The sequence below is a fragment of the Pyrus communis genome, chromosome 16 (assembly GCF_041283825.1).
Source record: "Pyrus communis isolate YQ-2024b chromosome 16, ASM4128382v1, whole genome shotgun sequence".
Classification (NCBI taxonomy): Eukaryota; Viridiplantae; Streptophyta; class Magnoliopsida; order Rosales; family Rosaceae; genus Pyrus; species Pyrus communis.
Genome location: NC_142580.1, coordinates 25,940,790 through 25,966,805, shown reverse-complemented (window position 1 = coordinate 25,966,805; position 26,016 = coordinate 25,940,790). Strand labels below are relative to the sequence as shown.

General features: G+C 36.2%; 1 protein-coding gene and 1 pseudogene across 2 annotated transcripts; one reads left to right on the top strand and one right to left on the bottom strand.

Annotated features, from left to right (window-relative positions):
- Positions 1 to 3,156: 3,156 nt before the first annotated feature.
- On the bottom strand, positions 3,157 to 6,976 carry LOC137732879 ((R)-mandelonitrile lyase 2-like; annotated as a pseudogene). Its single transcript, XR_015957478.1, has 4 exons — positions 6,881 to 6,976; positions 6,532 to 6,659; positions 3,892 to 4,549; positions 3,157 to 3,536 (listed from the first exon to the last, which is right to left on the bottom strand). The product of XR_015957478.1 is annotated as a (R)-mandelonitrile lyase 2-like (transcript).
- A 2,202-nt stretch (positions 6,977 to 9,178) lies between these two features.
- Positions 9,179 to 9,884, top strand: LOC148690192 (uncharacterized). The gene is made up of 2 exons (XM_088687211.1): positions 9,179 to 9,211; positions 9,294 to 9,884. The coding sequence occupies exons 1-2, from the start codon at positions 9,182 to 9,184 to the stop codon at positions 9,882 to 9,884; spliced, it is 621 nt and encodes a 206-aa protein (XP_088543337.1). The 5' UTR covers positions 9,179 to 9,181.
- The last annotated feature ends 16,132 nt before the right edge of the window (positions 9,885 to 26,016 follow it).

Here is a 26,016-nt window from a genome sequence, read left to right as displayed (position 1 = left end):
GCTTGTGTTTTTCTGTGGTTGGGGTAACGAAAAATTTCTATCCTTTTACGTGAAAGTTGACCAATATTGTCTGTCGCCTTCGGATGGTTTATCTGTCACTTGGTGAGCCATAACTTTAAGAAAAAACTTTCTGCGTTCTCACCATTGTATATTTTGGGGCTGTCATAGTTCAGAGAGTAAATTACAAGTTTCAGTGGTTGATATTTGACGTTGGAGTATTTTCATGTAGGTTTTAATCCCTTCTAGTTGATCTTGTTTATCGTCTTCGGTTTATGCAAACTTATGAGATGATGGTATGCGAATATATGAACAATAAATAACCATGTGCCGCAAACAATCACAATGATTTTAGTGAGGTTCGACGAACTTTGCTTCCTCTTGAGATGCACCATGGAGAATAACAACTCGGTTATAATTGCTTATTAAAAACCCTTATGCTAAACACCAAAATCATGCTTTAGATTTCTCTGCCCTTGTATTCTCTCCGTTGTTCGTGCAAATAAACAACCCTCAAAAGGAAAATTTTTGATGAACCTAGGTCATTAAGCCACATAATGCATGCATTTAACGATTAAATGGTTGAAGCATGCTTGTATGCATTTTAAAACGAAACTTAAACCATGAAATTTAAAGCCTAGTAGTGGTGGTGAACCAAGACTTAACTCAAATCACAAAGAGAGTTGAGAAACTTTATACCTTAGAATCACAAAGAGAGTTGAGAAATTTTATAACTTTGAATCACTAAGAGAGTTGAATTTTATACCTTTGAAGCACCTCTTTGCTTTGCAAAGGTTATTCACCCATGAGAGGGCCTTCAATCCTTTGCATCCTTACTCCTTGGCTCCATGGATATGGATGGAAGAAAGTTGCTTCTTGGCTCCTTGTCTTATTTGATTTGAATGGAAGAATAGATTCTCCAAAAGCCACCAAAGTTGTTTTGACACCAATGATGTGGAAGGAAGAAGATGAGTAGTATGAGAGGAAGGAAATGCTAGTTTGCTTCTCCCATATGTCCAGCCTCTCTTGAGAGAAAGAGAGAGCTTGTGTTCTCATATCTTTCCTCAAAGAAACCCTAAAGAGGTTAAGGTTACAAAGTTGCCTTTATACCTCTTTTCAAGTGAGTGGCAAACTTGTAGCATGGACAATTTTGAGATTGTCTTTGGGTTAATTCCTATCTAATTTTAGTTGTCATACAACTTCAATTCAATGCGCCTTGTGGACGAAACTTAATTAAAGCCTGATACAAACCTTTCGTATGATTAATAAACATATTAATCAATCCTTGCCATATGCAATTGAACTATTTGATTATCCTTGCTCATCATCGTTATATCTTTCAATAACTACCTTACACAGTGTGCGATAAATTATGTTCATTTTAGTGAGGCAGTGGGCAACAAGAACTCTTACTGATCGGTTGTGAATGGAAACTTACTCTCAATTCTCCCTTTAGTGAGGGGCTTCCACAAAAACCAAGAGTAGCAGCTAGCAGTTTGTCATTGCGGAACCTGGCAATGGTTGCAAAACACTTCATCGAGTACGTCATATAGGCCTTGGAGATGCCACCCATTCGAGTCATGTTGGCAATGTAGTGGAAAAGATGAAGACTCTTGAGTGGCAAAAAGACAAAACTCCAAAATAGTCGTTTGACGGAACCACCGTCCTCAGCTAGGAAAGCCTGCGGTACGCCTTGGTCAAAACCGAACTGTCGTCTCACTCGGAGATGAGCATAAATTGCACTCCTTTCCTCACCATTCTTTCCAAGGGACGGTACCAACGAGGCCAACAACGCCAATAATTTCTCAGTGAGGGAAGGGAAATCTAAATTCTCGGACAAAGGAATCAAAGTCATACTAGGACCATCACCATAAACGACATCAGTATAAAACATCACCGGCTTGAAGCCTTCAGGGATTGCTGTGTAAGGACGGAAAACGAAGGTGCTCATGTCATCCAGATACTCCAGGAGGTCTTGCTTCCTTCCTGGGATCTTACTGAACCAACGACTTGCTAACGAAAGTCTCTCAAGCAAATAAGGGGACGAGTTAACAATAAAGCGGCTCTTAGCGGCACTTAAAGGGCAATGACTTATCTTTAACTATTTAATACGTTCCCAGAGGAAGATTTATAGAAAACAGACACATAAAAACTCTTTATCGAAGCACTACTGGTGACTTACTCCCCCAGATTGTGAATCTCATCCAACTCGTGGTATAGAAGACTGAGGAACACAAGGCACTAAAGGAACCACGTTGCCCCATGCGATCGCCAGGGCTAATAGAATCACTCGACAGTGGAAAGGTGTCCTCATTATCATATAAAATGAAGCGACCAAGCCACAAACACAACATGGATTTTCTATGTCAATTACTAACAGTTTTCTTACTCTTTTTTTTTAAAGAGGGTTCAAAATTTCACAAGATCGACATGTTTAGGGATGTATATGTTTGACCGGGGGATAAGATGACAGAGCAGCTGCATGTAAGTATATTTAATTCTTACTTTTCTTAAATTTGTAAGTAGTATACATATTAATTATTATTAATACGTTTGTGGTATTATTACAGGTGATGATGGCGGAGAAGAGCCAAGCTATTCTTCAAGAGGTCACCTCCTAGCTTTTCCCGGACACCCTGATCAATGCAGTCACTTAGCCCGATGTGGGGTTTCATATCCTCACAGAGACCTCGATCAAGGGTCGGGAAAGGCTTGTCGGCAGATAGGGAATGCCCGTCATCGGGAGAATGCGACCTCATCTTCTAGGCAAGCCAAAGGCCAGGTCACTGTGTTGACGTAGGAAGTGGCTTACCCAAAGTAGCCAGGGGTGGGCATAAAAACCGCCAAACCGGAAAACCGAATCGAACCGTGACAAAAAAAACCGTAAAAAATTGCGTTGACCAAAAAAGTCAAAACCGGAACAAAAACCGAATCGAATCGTTTCAAAAGGTTCCAGTTCCGATTTGAAAATATTAAGAACTGAAGGAACTGAACCGAACTGCTTTTAATATAAATTATTGTTTTATTATTATTTTTATATAAATAAGATATTTTTCCAAGAAGACCATGTGCATAAGCCCAATATTTTTCTTCACTTCTCTCCACCTCCTTTGTTGTTTTATCACTTTTTTCCCTCTACATTATTTTTCTTCCTCTACATTATTTTTCTCCATTCTTTTCCAGTATAGGAAATAAACTATAGGGTGGAGCAGTAAGTGGTCCGCATGAGATAGAACATTGCCAGAAATCGTCTCTAATGCCTAGAACTGTTACAATTGAGGGTTCTATTGCATTTTGGGGCACAATGTTAATGAAATTACGAGGATTATCATATAGAAACTGCCCAACGTAAAGATGGTCAAGTACAACTGGGATTCCAAGAGATGATAGGTAAGACTCTGGGCCAACGCCACTAAGTAGTAGAAGTTGAGGGGTCCCCATTGTTCCTGCACTCAATATAACTTCACCTTGATCGCGTACATATGCCCGATGAGCAATTCCTTTAGAATCCTTATATATGACTCCTGTAGCTGACAAGCCTGCATTATAAAATAGCTTATAATTAATATCAAACTCCTATAACGATGGTTCAAGTGGTAAGGAGCTTGTTCCCTTTAAGTAAGGTCTCGAGTTCGAGCCTTGTGAATGGAGAAGCCAGCATTGGGAGAGCTTGCCCCCCGAATGGGGTCCGACCCGGCTCGAGGGATTAGTCATCGCCTACGTGCAGGGCATACCCTGGATTCATCCAAAAAATAGGGTAGCTTAATTTAATCTCACGTCTAGTGTTTGGCCTTACCTTGATTCTGTTAATGGGTTAAAACAATAAATTGTTAATCTTAAAGTGCAGAATGAGAAACTTGGAGCTGTTTTAAATATCATATAGATGCAACGTACTTGATTCACTATAAGAGAAGAGAATCTTCTCTACGTTAGCATGAACTGCAACTCGCAAGTTGTCTAGGTCTCCTTTGTTAAGTAGTTCATCAGCCGCATGTCTAGTTCCACTATTGTCAAAAATTGAGCCAGTGATTCTTGTTTCAGGTACGTGATCCAAAATGAATCCATTTTCTGGTAAAACGCCAGCCTCCAAAAATGCTTTTTGTGTAACAGTTTGCCAAGCGAATGCATTTGGTTTGTACACAATAGTGTCTTCAATCCACTCATATGTCGCATTAACCAAATTGATGTCCCATTCAACTCCCGATTCACTTAGGAATGAAATGTTAGCTCTTGCGTATACGCCAGCACTGATTATGCTCGTGCCGCCAAGGATCCTTCCTCTAACAGTAGGAATGCCATCTTCCGACATGACCCTTTGAACTGGTGTCTCTCCATCATCTTCTTGCTGGAGATTATATAAACCCCTCTTGAGTCTAGACATTCGGATATGATGTAGGAAAACTTCCTCTTTCTAAAACGAGCACCGAATACTTTGATGATAAAGTTGCTGCCAATGGACACCCTGCGGTACCCCCTCCAACTACAATGTAGTCATACACTTCTTCTAGTGGAAGATCAGAGGCATTAATCACAGATTTTGAGTGGCTAAAATCTGCAAAATGGGAAGTGAGATAATTTTCTTTAGTATATAGGAAGGAAATAGGTTGCAGAATTGACAACATCTACGTGGGCATCTGTATGTTTTTTTCATTTATATAATTAATTGGGTCATTAAGAAATAGGCCTTGCATATTTAATAGTCTTACACAAAAACCCATCTATTAATTACTTCTAATTAAAACCCAACTTTTAAAGAGTGTTACTAGACCCACCGCATTATCTTATTTTCCCTCCCATGTGATAATCACAACCACAATAAAAAGTTAAAAAGGTAAAGTGTTATTTCTCCACCCATTATTATTCCCAAAATAACCTTAATATATTTTGTTTAATTTTTTTTTTTGAACAGAAAAGAATATGATTATAACATGAATTACACAACCACCCGTCACAAATGTGACTTGAAGGAAAATTATATGCTTATATAATACAAGTCTTTACAGAATTCTCAAGAAATAACTAGCAGCAAAACTTGACATTTGACTTACATTATCAGAAAATGTGTTAGTGTGTTCTTTGCATGAACTTGGAACAAAAACTAACAAAGTATTATGCAGTGCTGTCAGCGAATTTTTTGGCAATTATAGGACGAACATCATCAGATCTCATCGCAGGAACCCTGAATCCCAAACCATCAAGTACAAGATGAAATTAACAATAAAACTAAAATTTATCAATGAACACACACTGAGTAATTAAACACTACCATTACACAATCTTTATTCTATGTTCATTATGACTAAAATTCAAGGTTCTCTCATAGAGAAAAACAAGCTCTTTTTGATCGATAGATGGTGATTTTGAAGTTTTAAATCCTCCACCTAGGCATGAATCGATTTATGCAAATTTTTTTTCATTTAATTTCAATTTTTTAGGATTTAAGAGAATATTGCCTGCAAAAAAGCACCTTTCTAGCCCATGTATGTGTACGAAACAAAAAAGAAAGGAACAAGAGGTTTATGGCAATCAAGTTTTTTTATTTTTTTATTTTTTTAATTGGAAAAAGGGGGAAGGGGTGTGGGGGTTTAGGAGTTTAAGGTTGCATCCATATGCGATTCTCCATGGACTGTGCAAGCGTACTTTTTTTGTAAGGTAGCCATGCGTTTTTGTATCTCTATAGTTTATTTTCTTGACAAAAAGCTTTAATTTTTGTTGTAAAGACAATTTCTTATGAGAGTTCTTATGTGCTGAAAAATTCTTGAAAGTTTACATTGTAAATGGGAGATCTATCATACAACGATGGTAAACTTGTGTGATACTTTCCCTTCTCATATATTTTTGGTAAACATGTTTACCCATTTTTCCGTATGCATCCTCAAAAGTAGAAAAGAGTTGGCCCTTGTCATATATAATTGGTTACGTGGTATAGGTAAATTGTTTTTCATATATTTGATAAGCAAATTAATGCATATGTTCTTCTATTTTTTAATAAGATACAAATACAAAACATCAAAGTAACAAAAAATTATGAGTAACAAAAAAGTAACAAACATTTATAGAGGGAATGAAGCAAAGCGAGGAATTAAAAAAACTGTGAACATAACAAATCAAAGCCTGAAACAGGATCTGATGGATCTCGAACGATGAAAAGCCAATCCCATAGAACTCCCAACTATTGAATGAACAAACGCCTGACAGACTGGAAAAGCATTTTGAACAAGTTTGAAATAAAAGTGACAGATTGTAAAATATTTGAAACACCAATGTGAGAGATAAAAAATGTTTGAGAAGGCAATCAGTTAATGACAAATAGCATTAAATTCCACAAAATTCTACCCTAAAATTATGTTAAATATAACGGGGTATTCTTGGAAGAGAAATTATAGATAATCAAAGTCATCAAGCCAGTTAAGGAAACTTGCTTTATTGGAGCCTAGTCAATGAGTTTTTCTCATGAAAAGTAAATATGATGGGTTGAAGCGGAGAGAAAATGAGTTTTAAGGGAAAAATTCTCATTTACATAATTAATTTTACCATGTTTAGAAAGAGTGGCCAACGAGTGAACCTCTAATTGAAGATGGACAAAAAGTTGCAACACCAATGGTACAACAAACATTTTTGATTTCTCCATTTTCTGAATTCCGAAAGGCAAACGTATTCTCCTGAAAAATTCAAAACACTTCAACTGAATATAATTAATTATTTTGTTGGTGACTATATATTAACAACAAAAGGGTCATTGATTTACAACTTTTGAAGTATTTCTAACGTTGAAGTTAATAAAATAAAATAAACGATAATTGCTATATTTACAGAATTTTACACTTTACAATATAAATTATTGCATAAGATATAATAGGAAATAAAAGGTTGGAAACTTTACGGTTTGTCAGTCTCTGTTTCCTGCAGGTACAAAGATGGACTTGGTGCGGAAGCAGCATTTGTATCCTCAAGGAAAAAAAGCTCAAACTTCTCTGAAGAACTCACTAGAATCTTGAAACCGTATGCTACTGAATGGCGAGAATTGGACGCAGTAAGCATTCTTTATCGATGTTGAGAGATTGAAATAGAATTTTCCATATTTGAATCTTTTGGAATTAGCAAGAGTTGTGTCTTCTAATGTAAAGATGCTATTCTTGCAGTCATGGAAGATATCAAATGGTTGGCCTCTTCTTTTGAATCCATAAGTTAGAAGCATATTTTTTAAAGAAGCAAATTTTGTAGGGGATGTTGTCACCTCTTGTTGGCATACGTTGCATAATTTTCATGTTTGGGTTAGCATTGTTCCTTCTGCAGCTACCAATGCTTTGTTGTTTGAATCTAAGGGCCTTGGGTGTTCCTGGGGTTTTTCCCTCTCCTAATTTTATTTATCCTCAAAAAAAAAAAAAAAAAAATGTAAAGATGTCTTTATGCATGCACAAATATTATGGAATGAACAAAAAAAAACTTTGTATGCCACGCGTAGCGCGCTGTGATGTAAAAAAGACATTTCGCAAGGTGCGTGCGAAAAGGCTAGTATATATTAAGAGGTAATTGTTGAAATTCCCCCTAAACTTGTAACCTAGTGCCAATTTACACACTCAACTTTAATTTCAGTCAATTACCCCCTAAACTTTTATTTATGGCCAAATTCCCCCTTGCCATTTAAATTTCTCACATTTTATCCATGATTCACAATAAAAATAAGATTTAAAAAAGAAAATAAAAAACCATATCTCTCTTCCTTCCCCTCTTCTACTCGATTGTAACCCTGCTCACCCACCCCAAATCTCAAACCACCAGCCACCCCCAATCTCATATCAAATTTATCCGTCTACCCTTTCCCTCAATTTCAGCCCCAGTACCAACACGCCATAACTTACTCACCCCACAACCTGTAATGGTAGGTCCTAGATTCTTGATTCAAGCCGTGATCCCTCTTCCCTTCTCCCTACGAACCCACTTTCTCGCAGCCCACCTATCGCCACACCAATAGCTCCTTGTTGTTCCCCCTCTCTCTCTCTCTCTCTCACTCTCTCTCTCTCTCTATGACTGTTTTCGAAGCCCACGCACAGGACCACACCCTCCAATGGCATGCCGCAGGTCCCAAATGTTAATTCAAAAAGGGCAAAAAATGTTTGCTTCTAAATGATGATTTTGCCCTCCAAACTAACGGAATCATGGATGAAATGTGTGATATTTAATAGAAGATGAGAATTTGGCCATAAAAGTTTAGGAGGGTAATTGGCTAAAATTTAAGTTCAAGGGGTAAATTGGTAGCATGTTACAAGTTTAGGGGGGATTTCAACAAATAGGCCTATATATTAATGCTAAGACCTATTCCAACCATGGGCTATTTGCCAAATTTCCCCCCAAAATTTCCCCCGAAACACCACCCAACCTAAGCTAAAACATTGGGCTAAAAGCCAAATGCTAAAACTGGGCCAAATTCCACCCCCCTCCATCCGCGTGGACTCGCTTGAAATTGGGCCACTCTCAGCCCACCCACTCGTGGACGCGCCCCATGGGCCTGCTTTGAATCTGCTCCTGACAGAGTGGGGATCCACTGTCAAGGCCTTGTTGGCCACTTCCCCTAAGCCTAACAGCTCTTTTCCCCATTCGACGGCCATCATTTAAGGACCGTTGGATCAACCAACGGTCCAGATTCAAATTTCATTTAAAAAAAAATGTTATTTTAAAATAAATTGAATACAACGGCTGAGATCGAATATAATCAAATCTAACAGTAAAAAAAAAGATCTAACGGCTCAAATTTAAACCCAACAGCTAAAATAATTAAAAGAAATTATTTAATTCAAAATTCACCCAAAAACTCTATAAATACCTATGTATTTGTTCAAACGTCCACACAAAACTCAATTTTCTCCTACAATTCTTCCAATTTATCTTTCTACCATTTCTTTCCATTTCCAAATTGTTCAACATGGCAAGAAAGCATATTAGAGGTCGTAATTGGACCTGTGAGGAAGATGTTGCTTAATGCTTGGCATGGGTTTCTGTTAGCGAAGATGGTGCAATTGGCACAAATCAAAATAAAAAAGTTTTTTGGGATAAAATCATTGCAAAGTTTCAAGAAAACTGCAACGGTGGTGGGCGGGATGGTGGTGGTGTTTATGATCGGTAGAAGACTATCAACAAAGCAGGCACTTTATGGAAGGGAAGCTTGGAGAGAGCCGTGGTTGGCATGCCTAGTGGAAGAAGCACCATAGAAATTGTGAGTTTTGTTCTTGATATTTAATTTGTCATGTACATAATATTAGTTTGCAACTAATTATTTTTATGTATTTTTTGCATAGGGTGACAAAGCAATGGAAATTTACAAGACAAGAGTAACACCAAAAAATCAAGTTTTTAAGTTGCAACATGCTTGGGACGTCCTCAAGGATTGTCCGAGGTGGGGAACCAATGCGGCGGATCAACAATGGGGAAAATTATTTCAACGTGAAGCCGCACAGACAAATGCTGGAGATGAAGGTGTCGATGAAATAACCCCATCTCCTTCTTTTGCAAGGCCCCGTGGAAGAGATAAGCAAAAGGAAGCAAAGAGAAAAGGGAAGTCCCAAGATCCGATGAGTGGACACTTTGCTACTAGAATTGCAAAATTAAATGAAACCCATAGTGCTCACCAAGAAGAAACAGCCAAAATGCATTTGCAAATGAAGGAAATCTTAGATAGGGAGCAAGATAGGTTTGAAATTAATTTGATGATGGAGGACCTCAGCAAATACACTCAAGAGAGGAAAAAGTTCTTACATGGTAAGCAAAATGAAATTTTGCGAAAGTCTGCCTCAAAGAGTATGTTTCAAGATGATGAATCATCTGAACCTTATATCCCAATTCAATCACAAAGTCCACCACCAAGTGAAGATGGTGGATATGATTATTAAGTTTATGTAGTGTATGAATTATGTGATTTATTAATTAAGTTTATTAATTGTTGTTCGTATTAAGTTTATGTAGTATATTAATTATGTGGTTTATGAATTATCGGTTGTATTAAGTTTATGTGGTTAATTAATTATTGTTTCTATTAATCTAGATGCCTTCAATAATTATTGTATTTATTATTCCACACTTTGATGTAGAATAGATGCCTTCAATAATTCAACCTTCATTTAGTAATTTATCCAACGTAGTAGACAAAGCACTTTGCACAAGAAGACACTTAAAATTTATTACTAGAAAATAACAACATAGTACACTTAAAATTATTACATAAATGCTTAACCAAAATCATCAACATTCACCTTCTCAGTGCCATACATGCTCAACCAAATCCTTGCGGAGTGTGTCATGACATTGAAGAGCTTGAATTCTATTTAAACATCTCATATACTCACTAAAGGTGACCTTATTCTGTCGGGTCTCATATGTGGTTGGAGCGAGATATTCAACATCTCTTGCAATGTGTTGGTTGGTCATCATCCACATCTTCATCTGAATCTTCTTCAATTTCGATGTACTCATCTTCCACAATCATGTTGTGCAAATATTATGCACGTAATCATGATTGAATGGAGGTTTTTAGTTTGCCAAAATCGTGCAGGCCCTCCAACAATGGCCTAGGAGCTTGTAGGATCCTGAACACTCTCTCTACATCCTTCCCGTAAGACTCTTGCCTATGTGAAAATAATTTCTTCTTTGCACTGTTGGGATGAGAAAAACTTTTGACAAAGGTAGACCAACTAGGATAAATACCATCAGTTAGGTAGTAACCTAGCTCATACCTATTACCATTTGTCTTGTACTGAAATTCTGGTGCCCATCAATTGACAACATCATTGAACAAAGGAGAAGACCAAAGAACGTTGATATCGTTGTTTGATCCAGGAGCACCGAAGAAAGCATGTCAAATTCATGTCGTAAGACGCCACAGCCTCGAACACGATGGTTGGCTTGTTATGACGACCCTTGAATTGGCCATCCCAAGCAGTAGGACAATTTTTCCACTCCCAATGCATACAATCGAGACTTCCTATCATGCCAGGGAAGCCTCTTTTGTCTGCCTTCCATAGAAGCCTCTTCAAGTCTTCACGATTTGGCTTGTGGAGGTATGTGGCTCCATATATGGCTTGAATTGCCTGACAGAAGCGCTTCAGGTTCTCAATAGCAATACTTTCTGCAAATAGGCAATACTTGTCAGTTGAGTCTACAAAGCACCCATTAGCTAGCATGCGAAAAGCAGATGTGAGCTTCTGATAAGGTGACAGACTTTGTCGACATACGACATCTATCTCCTTTGCAAAGTAGTGGTCATGATTGACAACTACATTCAAGATGCTTTTAAAAACTCTCTCTTCATCCAAAACCGCCTCCGAAAATCATGAGCAAGAAATCTCGAACGCTCGATGAAATAATCTTTCATCATTTGGTCATGACACTCTTCTCTATCACACTGCACAAATGAACGTCCCGTGATAGAATCACGATGACTAGATTCGCCATGGTGCTCATATTGCATAAACGAGTTTACAAGTTCAGCTTCCGCATTGATTAATTCTGCATCCTCAATCTCAATCCTTGCTTGGTATTGTGCCATTTGCATTGCCATGCTACGCCTTCTTCTATCACCCATTGATGAGATATTAAGGAATTTTAGGAAACACAAACTCTTTGAAAGTTGAAAGATTGGTGAATATAGAGGATGATTGAAGGTTGAAAGGTTGTGTGATCAACTAATATTGGACATGCGTTTACATAGAGGATGATTGATGAAAGTTGAACGGTTGGTGAAAGTTGAAACTTTGGTGTTGAACGTTTTGTGAATTGAAAGTTCAGCATTGAACGGTTGGTGAATTGAAAGTTTGGTGAGTTGAAAGATTGGTGAAAGTTGAAGGCTCGCTTTGTGGAAAAGTTAGTGATTTTTCAATATTTATCAGAATTTAAATATTTTTAGATTAAAATATTCATAAAATTAATTTATGATAGTCTACATATTTATTTATTTTTTTAACTTTAATTTAAGAAAGAAATTAGCCTAAGTTTATTCTTTAAAAATCTTAGGCTAAAATTTTAGGCCAGAAGGGTTAGTGTAGAAAAGCTGTTTCTGGGCTAAAAGCTAAATTTTTCGGGCTAAAAAATTTGGCTTTTAGCCCAAGGGTTGGAGATGGTCTAAGAGACCAAATATTTATACTATATTATTTTACTATTTCAAGTGTCAAGTGATGCCATTTGACGGTGGTTAAGGCGGGTTAAAATGCCTTTAGGCTTTCGAAGCCCCACCAAGGATTAGTCCTATCCTTTGAGGTGACCCCAGGCTTGGCTGAAAGAAATGTGGCAAATGATGCATGTAACAAAACTCCAATGAGATAAATTTATTAATTGATGTGGCATATATACATAGACAAACGATGTATAGACATATGTGAGCCTCTGTTAGCTATAGAGATCATTGGGGATTCAAAGGATTCTCTTAGATAAATACACATGCTACTGTATTTATACTAAACTTGAGAGGGTAATCCTTATTAATCGTGGATGGTATCAACAAGAGTAGGACTAATCTGCACACTTTCAACTGCACTTCGGTTCAGTGGCTCGTAACTGTGAAAGTGGAGACTTAGGAGGAAATAAATTAGCAAAAGACAGTCTCAACAAAGAGAAGGAAGGATGAAGTTCTGCTACAGACAAACCACTTGCCAAATAAATTGGGAATGTTGCTCCACATGGAGATCAAAGTAAAAACAATGGCTTTTCCATTTCTATACATCAGGGCTTTATCACTTTGGGTTTTGTGAATAAAAATTGGGCCAAACAAGATGGCACTCAACGACATGGCAAAGGTAGGGTATATGTGGTTTTAAATAAAAGAGCATGGAGACAACTTCGATGGTGTCAAATTAGTGGATGCAAACCACTTTAAATTTAGTGGATGCAGACCTTTTGCAACATTTGCTAACCAATATCAAGTCTCTACGACTCTTGAATCAAACACACACACACACACACACACACACACACACACACACACACACACACACACACATCCTTAGAGATCGAATCAGAGGATCATGTTTTAGATACTATAGTCATAACATTCATTTAGTACTACTTTCATTTTTTTTTTTTACACCTATTCTTTTGCTATTTGTTGCAAGAAATTTCGTGTTTACAATGACAAAATGGAATATGCCAAGTATTAAAAGAAGACAACATGTAAGCTGAAGTATGAATTTTATTAGCAGCAATATTCAATTTGAATTTTCCATCACTAACATATCCCTTTCCTACAAAAACCTCATTCTTAGTCAGAGTATATTCTCCAATGTTTGAGTAAATCTAGTGTTGTTGAAAGCCCGAGACTAGATTGTTCCATATTGCCGGAGTGTGCAACACATCCTTTAGTATCATGGTTTTTCCAAAGGTGAACTTCAACTTTACCTCTCCAGCAATAGTAACATCAATTGAGTGCGAATCAGTAAGCAGCATCTTCCTTCCTTCAACAACAGAATAGGTCTTGAAAGGGAAACGATCATAGCAAACACGCCTTCAAAAGTCGAGTGATCAAGCATTCTAGTGAGAACTCCTCCTCCAGTTCTTGTTCCCTCGCCCCTTCCTCAAAGTGAAGTCAAGTGATCAAGCTTTCTAGGGAGAACTCCTTTGTCTCTGGGGGAAAGAGTTTTTGAAATTTTCCAAGTTGGTGGTAGCTTTTCAATGATTATGACAACCTAAAATTGATCAGCTAAAACCATACCTTCAAAAGTAATTTCATGAGCAATTTTATAATTGATGAGATTGTGCTTCAACAGATTTATCATCAACCATCTGATATTTCAAATAACGACTAACAGTAAATTTCTTAGCCCCAGTTTGTTCAGTGTCATATTTTTTTTCTTCTGAATTGTATCCCGTAAATCTTTACAGTGCCATAATCAGAGTAGTGATAAAAAAGATCACTAGACAATCCATTTCGAATATTATTCTTAGAAAGAAAATCACCTTCATTCCAAGTTTGTGATGCTTTGGTTTGTGCAGTAGTAGTCTTTCAAGGCAAGTTAGTTTAGCAGTGGTGCAAAAGGAGGCCAATTATTTATTTATTTTTTTGTAGTGAGAAAAAATAGCATCTTCTGCTTGCAACGCTTGAAGTGGAAACCCTCACATTTGGAAGGCTTGTTAAGGTTAGAAGTGGTGTTGTTTTCAGAATCCATGGCAGATTCTTTAAGCATGATGTGTACTATAACCTTGATCAAATAATTCATGAGCCCTAATGGTGATCAAACATTAAGATTAACAAACAAATTATACTATAAAATTAGTGAATAAAACAAGAACACAAATTGGTAATTTGAATACTTTAACTTAATAACATAGAGTAGGCTTGTAAGGCTACATCGAACTCCCCAGCTATGAACTTAATTACACAACATGATTATAAAATATATAAATATCAAGAACAACATGAGTGAAATTAAAGTTCATAGAAGAAACACCCTTGAAGCAATTCTGATGTTAAACTTCTCCAAGAACAGCGCGGCTGCGTAGTTTCTTTGGTGGCTGCGGATGGTGAATGGAGAAAGGATTTTGTTTTTGGAAGAAAGGCCAAAGAAAGAGAAGAGAGAGCTCTCTGGGCGACCCCAAGGGGAAGCTTATGTAAAAGTGGCTGGAACTCTCAGTTTTATAAGGTTAAAGAGGCTGTTATAGATTGCCAATACATCCTAATAATTGGGCATTTAATTCCTACGCTTTTTTGCTGTTATTGGTCTTATAAAAAGCCATACTCATCACCATATTCACTTTCCACTTTTAATTCTTTGTCTACATCAACATCCTTATTCAATTTTCCACTTTTAGCAACATTTTGCCTTATTTGTCCTCAATTGAGCTCCAAAATACGATTAGCTGCACACTAACACAAAAGAGGGTAAAATGAAACTATTTTAACCCAAAAGTATCACAAAGGGACTAGGAAATGATGTTATAAATGTATGAAATATATGAGTTATCACACTTCCTCCTATAACTGTCCATGGATGAATGCATTTTTTTACATCCATTTGGGACAAAGACCAACCACAATTCACAGCCACGGAAAGAACCCTAACTATATTCATTTTGGCAACTGGAGCAAAGGTCTCTTTGTAGTCTACTCCAAATGTTCAAGTGAAACCAAGAGCCACAGTCTGGCCTTGTGGCATTGAATAGCTTTATTTCCTAGTGGAAGCTTCACAACACTCCATGTATGGTTGTCATCCAAGGCATGAAGTTAATCTTCCATTGCATTTCTCCACTTAGGAAGCAGTTGAGCTCCTTGAAAGGTTCTTGGTCAAGGTGTTGAGAGATTTCAGCAAGAAAGGCAACATGAGGAGAGACATGATGATAGTTCATGACTTCAATGATGGGGTGTTTGGAGGAAAATGTGACATAGTCTAGAAGCTCTGCTGGAGTTTGTCTTGCACGAATTGGATTGCGCCTTGTTGGAGGTAAAATAAGAGCCTTTTGAATCACATTTGGTGTAGACTCTTCATCACTCAATATGCTAGGTTGTGAAGAGTGATGAATTCACTACTACAAAATTATCTATAACTGGCGGTCCAAAAACTAACAAAAAACGTATATTACTGTCAGATTTTAAGCAAAATCAGACAGAAAATGGATGCAGTGGCGGATATAATAAGCGACAGAATTACCAGCGTCAGGAAATAAATTTTCCGACAGAAAATACTCTAAAACCGACAGAAATTGTGTCGGATATAACCGACAGAAATTATATTAATAATGAATAAAAAAAGAGAATTTATGTTGGCTAAAACAGACAGAAAATACTAAAACCTACAGAACTTCTGTCGGATATAACCGACAGAACATTTATTAAGGAGAATAAACAAAATCATTCTTGTCGGCTAGAACCAACAGAAAATATATTAATAATTAAAAAAAATATAAACAACAACTTTCTGCATTTTCCATATGAATGGAAGCTCCGACCTCGAATCTCGTCATCATCAACGTGGCCAAACGACAATAGGCCGAGTAGAAACCCTAAGAAGAAGAAGACCAAGCACCTGTAGAATCCTCTACGCCATTGCTGGCCTTTGCGATTAGGTCGATGAAAGAGAGCTCCAGCGACGAAGCTCCAGACGGAGACAGAGAAGGCAAGAATCGCCAACAAAAAAGGCGGCGAGTATCTGGAGTTGAAGAGAAGCTTTTACGACGGTGATGGCACTGAAAATGGAGAGCCGCCTCAGTTCACGTACGGCCGGTCTTGGAAGGCCGGTGATAGAGTTCTCCGAAATCCACAGAAAACGATTCACTATCCTTTAAAATCACTCAATCCTTCCCCCAAAATCCACAGAATACGATTCACTATCCATTAAAATCACTCAATCACATTCCATTAAAATCACTCAATCACAGCAAGCATTGCTCATTCAATTGAATCTCTCCCCGAAATCGAATGAAAATTGAAATACTTATAGTGTTGATGAGATCTATGATAATGGAGAGCTCCTGGTGCACCAGCTCCAAGTTCTCCACCATGCTCTGCCATTGCTGTGAAATCAAGTAATTAAACCCTAAAAAGCACCACTGCAAATAGCATAAGAAAATCAAAATTAACCCTACAGAAATTGGGAGAGAAGATATAAAAGGGAATACCTTTCGGCTTTCAGTGGAGTTTGCTCGTGTGTGGGGAGAAGAGAAGAGAAGGAAATGTGGAGAGGATAAAAGGAGGAAGGAGGGGTATTATGTTGGAAAATTGACATTACTATCGGTTAAAACCGACAAAAACATTTTTTTAAAATATAAATGGACAGAAAATTGTCATTCCTATCGGTTATAACTGACAAAAAAAAAAAATGGTGGCAAAATTCCCCCCAAAATTTCCACCCAAAATTTTAAATTCCCTCCCAAAATTTTAAATTCACCCCAAAATTTTGATACAATTTAAAAAAAATAAAATAATAAGTGTTTGGTTTCATAAGTAAATAAATAATATGTATTTAAATAGAATATATTTTTAAAAATTAAATAAATAAATTTTTTTTTTTGGTCAAAAATAAATAATTGTTTGGTTTAATAGATAATAACTCATGTAAAATATGCAATAGAGAAGCAAAAATATAATTGTACAATGAAAATGTCATCATACATAGTAAATATTGTCTAATCAACACTCGAAAAACATAAATAAAAATTTAGCACAAATTACTTTTAACACTTCAAAATTTAGGCAAATTTAACAGAGATATACATTCTACGAGACTAGTTTCAATGATCTAACCGTCAAACTTGTTTGTAGATACTACAATAATGCATACGTAAAAAATCGCAAAAAGAAAAACATTCAGAGATGAGGTAACGGAACAAAAAATTTCGATGATTATAAACGAAAAATCACAAGTTAATGGTTATTTTAGCTCTGGTTTTGATGATTTTTTTACAGCTACACTTCTCAACCCTATAAGAATGCAATGAACGAATTTGATCTTCAATTTAAAATATTTACACTAGTGGATACCACAAAATCTTATTTTATACTTAATGGAAGTATAGCATTAACTCTTAAGTGTTTATTTAATCTACCGTTTGGACGCAATATGCATTCTACGAAACTTTTTTCAACGATTCAACCGTCAAACTTATTTGTACACACTCCAAGATCACATACATAAAAAATCACTAAAAAACAAACGTTCAGAGATTAGGTAACAAAACAAAAGTTTTCGACGGTTATAAACGAAAAATCACAATTTAACGGTTATTTGAGCTCCGATTTTGATGATTTTTTACAACTACACTCCTCGACCCTATAAGAATGCAATGAAAAGTTTTGATCTTCAATTTAAAATATTTACACTAGTGGATACCACAAAATCTTATTTTATACTTAATGAAAGTATAACATTAACTCTTAAGTGTTTATTTGATCTACCGTTTTGACGCGATACACATTCTACGAAACTTTTTTTAATGATCTAACCATCAAACTTGTTTGTACACACTCCGAGATCACATACGTAAAAAATCACAAAAAACAAACGTTCAGAGATTAGGTAACAAAACAAAAGTTTTCAACGGTTATAAACGAAAAATCACAATTTAATGGTTATTTTAGCTCCGATTTTGATGATTTTTTACAGCTACACTCCTCGACCCTATAAGAATGCATTGAATGAATTTGATCTTCAATTTAAAATATTTACACTAGTGGATACAACAAAATCTTATTTTATACTTGATGGGGAAGTACAACATTAAGTCTAAGTGTTGGTTTAATCTACCGTTTTGATGTGATACGCATTCTATGAAATGTTTTTTAGCGATCGAACCGTCAAACTTGTTTGTACACACTCCAAGATCGCATACATAAAAAATCGTAAAAAACAAACATTCAGAGATTAGGTAACAAAACAAAAGTTTTTGATGGTTACAAACGAAAAATCACAATTTAATGGTTGTGTTAGCTCCGATTTTGATGATTTTTTGCAGCTACACTCGTTGATCCTATAAGAATGCAATGAATGAATTGAATCTTCAATTTAAAATATTTACACTAGTGGATAAATCATATTTTATACTAAATGGAAGTATAACATTAACTCTCAAGTGTTTGTTAAATCTATCAATTTGATAGGATATGCATTCTACGAAACTAGTTGTTCATGTGTGTTTATGTGCCAGACAATGTGCTTTGTGATGCATTGAAAAAAATTGCCAGACAATGTGCCAGACATGATAGAGTACACCAGATGTTCATGTGTGTTTATGTGCCAGACAATGTGCTTTGTGATGCATTGAAAAAAATTGTTTGAATTTCTTTGTATCTTGTTGCTTGCCTGTGAGGGAGCATAATCCTTATTACAAAAATGATAGAGCTTCAGATTGTAATTTGTCATTTTTATTCTCTCAGAAAATTTATGGCTCGTGGGGATTAGGTTTATCAGACTTTAGGGTCATGAGTGAGAAAAAAAAAATTAAAATATGTGTTTATTTATTTTTATCAATATAACATTTTAAAATAATAAAATTTTCATTTTTGTTTGTTATAACCGCCAGAATACTAAAATAATAACAGCCAGAAAGTAATATAATAAAACAATCAATTTATCCACCATTAACTTAAAAACCGCCAGAATCTATAAAAAAATATTTAAAAAAAAAGGATTCAAAAATGCTGTCGGTTATAACCGACAAAATTTTTTTAATATCCGCCAGGAATTTATGTCGGATATAACCGACATGATTTTTCTAATATCCGCCACTAATTAAATGATGTGTTGGATATGATTTATCCAACATAATTTTTGTAATATCCGCCACCATCATCCGCCATCTAAAGCTAATATTGTAGTAGTGATTATATCACCCAAATTGTCTTCTCCATGAGTGCTATTGACTTGATGATCATTAGTACTTGGTCGATGAATGCATGTTGTCAATGGAAATAAATTACACATCAACTCCTCCTCTCGTGAGCGAGCAACCTGCTTAGAAAAATATGAAACACTTTCCGTAAATCTAACATCCCTAGACACAACAATTTTATTAATGATAGGATTGATACATTTGTAACCTTTTTGTGTTGATGACTACCCCATGAAAACATATATACTTTACAGCTTTAGCATCTAATTTGTCACAATAGGATGCTTAATATGAACAAAACAAGTGCATCCAAATACCCTTAAGTGTGAAGGAGTTCTAGGTCTTCCTTTAAGAGTTTCATAAGGAGACTTATACCCTAAAACACGACTTGGTAGTCGATTGATCAAATAAGTTGCAGAGAACATGACTTATGTCCAAATTTTTTTGGAATATTCATGTGCAACATCAATGCCCCTATCTTTTCTAGTAAGTCCCTGTTCTTCCCTTCAACAATCCCATTTTATTGTGGGGTTCCCACACAACTCGTTTGATGAATTATACCATTTGAGCTTAGATATTGATTCATGTTGTTGGATAAGAACTAGTGCCATTATTTGATCTTAGGGTTTTAATTGCTAAATGAAATTTGGGTTATGGCAAGTTGATGAAAATCTTTAAACATAGCAGGGACCTCACTTTTGGATTTCAAGAGATATAGCCATGCAATTGTAGTAAAATCATCCACAAAGATAACAAAGTATTTATATCCATCAAAAGATTCAATAGTTGGACACCAAATATTGAACTGTAAAAGCTTAAAAGGTTTGCTAGCCATAGACATTGAGGAACCAAAAGGAAGTCTAGCAAACTTGGAAAAGTGAAATTATCACACATTATAGGTGATTGACACATTTTTGGAAAAAGTTTACACAAAACGGCCTCTGATGGATGGGTTAATCTTTTGGTGCCAAATTTGTTGGTCCTTGGGGAAAGTTGAATCAATTTGAAGGGCTTTGGCTATATGAGGTCACTTGCACAAATAGTAAAGACCATTCAAAAAGAACCCTTCACCAATCGTCTTCTTGGTTAGAGAATCCCGAAACACAACACTGCTTGGTGAAAAAATGACAAGGTAATTTAAGGTTCTAGTGATTTTCCCTATTGACAAATTAGAAAGGAAAGCTGGGTACAAACAATGCAATGGACTCAGTGTTATTTGAAAGCAAATTAATTTTTCCCACACCCAAAACCAATGCATTTTTACCATTAGCAACTGACTGATGAGAGGGTTTTGGCAAAGTTTGAAAATCATGCAAATTTGAGGCTTTGTTTGTCATATGGTCAGTGGCCCCTGAGTCAATAATCCAACAATTTATGTTCAATGCTAGTATGTAGAGTAATTGAGAATGCACTAAAAATACCTGGAGCTTTGTTTCATGGCATGTTTTCATTTTCAGCAAGCAATCCTGCAAACTGTCACAGTAGTGCAGTGTGATTCTCATTTCTAGCCTTCGAGTTCTCTGCAGCATCTTCATGTCCTTTGTTTTGTACATACACTGCAAATTCATTGATAAGCAACACATGATTTGTAGTGAAGTTTTGAATGGCATCAATGAATGGACTGGAAGCTGTAGCATGTTGAGGTTTGTATGAACCACGTGGCCAGTTTGTAGGAGCTTCAGATTTTTTTTTTTTTGGATTCTTCTCCAAATTCATCACCGTCTTCAAGCTTCTACATGTTGTATTATGGCACACACATATTTGAATGCTGGAAATTCCACACTCATCAGGATATGGCTTCTAAGGTCCTCATAATCGAATTTCAAACTAGCAAGCAACTGATAAATCTTGTTCTCTTTAGCTCTTTTCAGAAGGATGGCATTGTTGGTGGTATGAGGAAGATAAACATCTAACTTATTCCACATAGTCTTGAGGCGTCCTAAATGCTGAACAAAGGGTTTACCATCCTGTTGAAGACTGGCAATGTCTTTCTTCAGCTGAAAGACTCAAGCATAATTGTTTTGATTCCCATACATGTCCTTCACAAATTTCCATAAATCATGTGAGGACTCTGAATAACTGAAGATCTCAACAACATGTTTTTCCATCGAATTGAGGAGCAGTGACATGACTAGTTGATCCATGCATAACCAAGCTCAATATGTTGGAGATGAAGTGTTTGGTGCTTTGTTACTCCCGTTGATAAACCCTAGTTTCCCTTTACCTCCTAGAGCAAGAGAAACTACCCTAGACCGGGGAAGATAATTAAATTCGTTCAACACAATTGAGCAAAGATGCTGGTTGGTATTGACCTTGGCGTCTGAAAAGTTTGAAGGGAGAGCATGAGAGCTTTCACCAATAAGCCGAGCTTTCTTCAGCCATGATGAAAGGTTGAAACGAGCAGCTGCGAAAAAGAAATGGACAAAGACAGGTCAAGATGACACTGCTGTGATACAATGTGGAATTTTAAGTTTTGATTGAATATATTTCTCATGATTTGTATGAATGTACAAGGTAGTATATGAAGGGAAAGAAGGGAGTCGGTTACAAGCAACCTTCCCTTGCTCAAGCCCTAATACCCAGATAATAACCTAAAATTATCATACTTTCTTAAATTAAGGATTACATCAAAACACTAAACCACATATCAAGAAGTGATCTACTCCTTAATTTAAAGGACCTTGGTTAATGATGAAAGCTAGAAAGTGGCGTCATTGACTTTAGGAGGTGATAGCTTACATGGAAGACCATCAGTCACTCCATAGCCTCCCATATCTTCCAATAACAATTTATTGTTTTTCATAAATATCATGAATATTAGTAAGTGAATCACCCCACTGTATTGTTTGTAAAAAGAAATAGAAATGCATAAATTCGTGTAAAATTCCTTTCAAGAACCTCAACAGACAAATATTGTCCAAGTCACAAAGCCAAAATCGATTACTATGAGCCTTCTCTTGAGTTTTTCCCTACAAGTTTCAACACATAAACTTACACCAAATATTTTCTATCGGCTTTACATAAAGCTGTCGCCAGTTCTGCTACAGAGCAAAAAAAGAAGAATGAGTGGGTGATCAACGAGCAGGACAATCTGATACTACCCTCTGGTGTCATCTAGAGAGAATTTTCACAAAAAAGAACACGAAGAGGAACACGAAGAAGAGGAGTCTCGCTCAACAATTGGGAAAGGCGGATTATTTCCAAAATCCTATGGCAACAACATTCCCATCACAATTAGTCATCAAGGATTTGCAATAGATCAATCTTTTTGAAGCGGGCAGAACAATCGCCAAGGGAAATTTGAGGTTGGCAACCAAGAGGAGTCTGTTATGTTGTTTTGATCCTCATTCACCAACTGGAATTCCCAACAATCCGTTCATCAAATATCGGATTCAAAATTCCGAAGAAAAGTATGTGGAGGTGCACGTTATAAACCGGCTATTTGTATCTAAGATGGAGCAGGTAGAAGAAGAAGAGGACTTGGCATCGCGTTTTAATTTCTAAACCAAGAGGAGGTACCGTTTTTACTATTAATGATTTATATACAACCTTCAATGGTTTTTCTTTTCTCTAAAATTTTAATTTAATGACCACAGTGCACAAGAATTATTCCCCATTTGTGGGATTTTACAGAACTGCTTGAGTGTTAAATGCTATGAATTAGCTGCATTATTTTGTGTCCTCTTTTGTTATAAATTAATTTTTGAAAGTACGATACTTGATTGATAAAATAGTCGTATAAAAGGAGGCGTTCATAAGTGTGGCCTTGTTAAAACCTTACCAATTCTTAGAATAGTGCGGAACCACATATTGGATCATTCCAGTGAGGCACGAAGCCGCTGACACCGAGTCGGCTCTTATGCCACTAGCTATGCCCTGCTTGGTCCCCCGACACGGTTTCCGTAGTGTGTCATGAGCACCGAGCTAAGGGGCAGTTGAGCAACTCAAGCGAACAGCTCTACCTTACTACAACATAGGGACAGAAGGGAGAAGGTTGTGAAGGTGGCCTCATTATCTATACCTCTGGTCGGATGAATGGAGGACCGACCGACTTAGGTTTTCACGAGCGTTGGTGGGTCTGAGCCATCTTGTTAAGGAAGGGCGGCTAGGGTGGGAAATGTAAAAGAATGAAATTCTAAAGAAGGAGATAAGAGGGAAGGCTCTTTGTTGTTGAATGCGAGTCACTACATGGTGGAATTAAATAAGCTCCTTTAAGCCTAGCCAGCCCATATAGTCTTACGGGTTTTCTCACTTTCCCTGGGATTATAGTTACACCATTGTGTAATTCAGAAGTTTTATCTTTGAAAAGAAAGAATAGCTAATAACTTTTCAATTATTGTTTATTTTACTTTTCACAAGCATATGTATTTTACAAATTATCACAAACCCAACTCATTAATTTAGAGAAATTGAAATCCGTATTTCAATATAACGAATAACAAAATAATTAATGGTAAATATCTTAATGGTTGACAGATGATTCACTAAATATTTGAAGGTTTCTTATGGAAAATATCTTGAGAGCACTAAACTTGGGAATCATGAAAAAATCTCGGTGATAAAAACAAGATTTATTCAAACAGAAGCGGTAACAAGATTTATTCAAACTACTTTTAGGTAAATAAGTAAGCTTATTTTACAAGGAGTATACATCCTTGGGCACTACGTAAGTCAATATATTAATTTTTAAAGGACAAATATAACTAAACTTGAAACAGAAGCAAGGAAATGTGAATTTAAACTAATTTGATGAGATATTCAGTATATTCCAAACGAATTTAGCTTAAATTTCACTTGAATTTGAAGTCCCTCGTCTAAAGGCATTAGTAGTCGAGCATTTTATCAGAACCTTATATGCATTGAAGACATATTCAATTGAATATGCATGCCACACAATTTTGAAACACCTTATGTGCATTGAGTCAAGGTTAGATTATAAGAACATAAATAATATATACCATCTTTTTCACAACCATTTATAGTATTTCAGAATCATAGTAATTAAACATGTATTGCAAATTTGTAACAAGACTTGCAACATGAAACGATCAAATCAGCCAACGGGAACTCGTTGGCTGCCCGATTCCTTGGAATTTCCCCCTTTTGTAAAGATTTCGCACAAACTACATGGTGTGGGGTTTTAGATCCTCGGGAAATCCTTTTTTATTTTTTATTTTTTTTTTATTTTTAATAATCCGGTTAAATCGTATTATGTTTTTTGGAAGAGACAAAAAAGAAAACACCCTCATAAATTTTCGTATATAACAAGAGTAATGCTAGAGAAAACAAATCTTTTAAATCAAACATTGATTAACGTGTTCATTTTTTATTGATCACACATTATTTAATTTAAAAATTTAGTATCTTTAGCATTATCCTAATAATAATGTTTTCAAGAACAACCACCGACAAACACTGTGCGAGCCCCAAAGCTGTTAACAGTTACGAAATGGCCTTTCTGTTTAGTTATTTCCCTCCTAAATTTTAACAGCAAACTTTCAAACCAAGTAATTAGCAAACATTCCTAATTCTTATACCACAGAGCGAGAAGAAGAAAAGAGAAGATGAAAAGGGTAATGGAGAGTCGGACGACAATTTCTGCTCAAGTTTCAAACAAACCCATCAAGAAAATTTGTTGGAAAAAATTCGGGTCTAATTGTTATATTAAATCACATAGAAAATTATATATCAAAGTAATGCATACACATGATCAACCAATGTTAAATGAATATGATATAATGGATTAGAAAAATCTGAAAATATAGTCGAGGCAAGTGTTGGACACTTTGTCCTTAAGATAAGTTTACGCCACACTATGGTGCCCATGGTTGATCGACGCTTGTCTGCCAAGATACAATGACCACATCCTTGTAATAGTAGCACTCCAAATCACGAAACTCCATGAACCACAATTGTATTGAAAATTCTCTCATATAGACTCTATGAGACTCTCTAATATTTAATGCACTATATGTATGTATGATGAAAAGTTGTCTTTATGTTTATAGGGGCTTTCCTATTTATAGATTTTGAGATACCTCTCTAGAAAACATGTAATCATTCATGAAGAGTCAAAAGTTGCAATTCTTCATTAGGATAGACACATATTTCCACCAAAAGGCATCACTTCTAATTTCTATTCAATTATTTAATTTAATATAATAATAATATTATTAAATTTTCCAACAATCTCCACATGAATGGAAATTGACTCAACACTACGCAAATGACAATGCAGACACTAGAGAGAGAATTCAGTAGGAAAAGTATCGCATCAGGATAGGTGGCTTTTGGCTTTAAACCTTCCATGGTGAATTACTATCAGATTTACTTGGCTAATCAGTGAAGGCGATGTCTTGAACTGCTCAGCCTTTTGCGTAAACCAAGACAGTAGTGATCACACAATACCCTTCCAGACACCCCGTGGTTGCTCGGTTGTGTTCATTTTGGCCCTAAACAATTCTCGGTTTCTCATGAGTGCTTTTAGAGAATTAAGCCCTTCAGAAAATTCTCATAGGAACTGCCCCATTCCTTACTCAAGATAGGTGACTTTCCATTAAGAGTATTCTGCAATACCCCACTTGTTATTTCCAAGTATAGAAATTATTAAAAGCAAAGCTTATCTTAAACACTCTGCAGATAGCACTATTTCATCATAGGACATGGGTAGCAGATTATCTCCGCAGTGCTCCCATTGAATCATCCACAATTCGGTTG

What these genes read in the sequence shown, in the direction of transcription:
- LOC148690192 (XM_088687211.1), top strand. Translation starts at nt 9,182, where the DNA reads ATGCCTAGTGGAAGAAGCACCATAGAAATT. An exon ending in GAAGAAGCACCATAGAAATT is followed by an intron (nt 9,212 to 9,293) that starts GTGAGTTTTGTT and finishes TTTTTTGCATAG; the next exon opens with GGTGACAAAGCAATGGAAAT.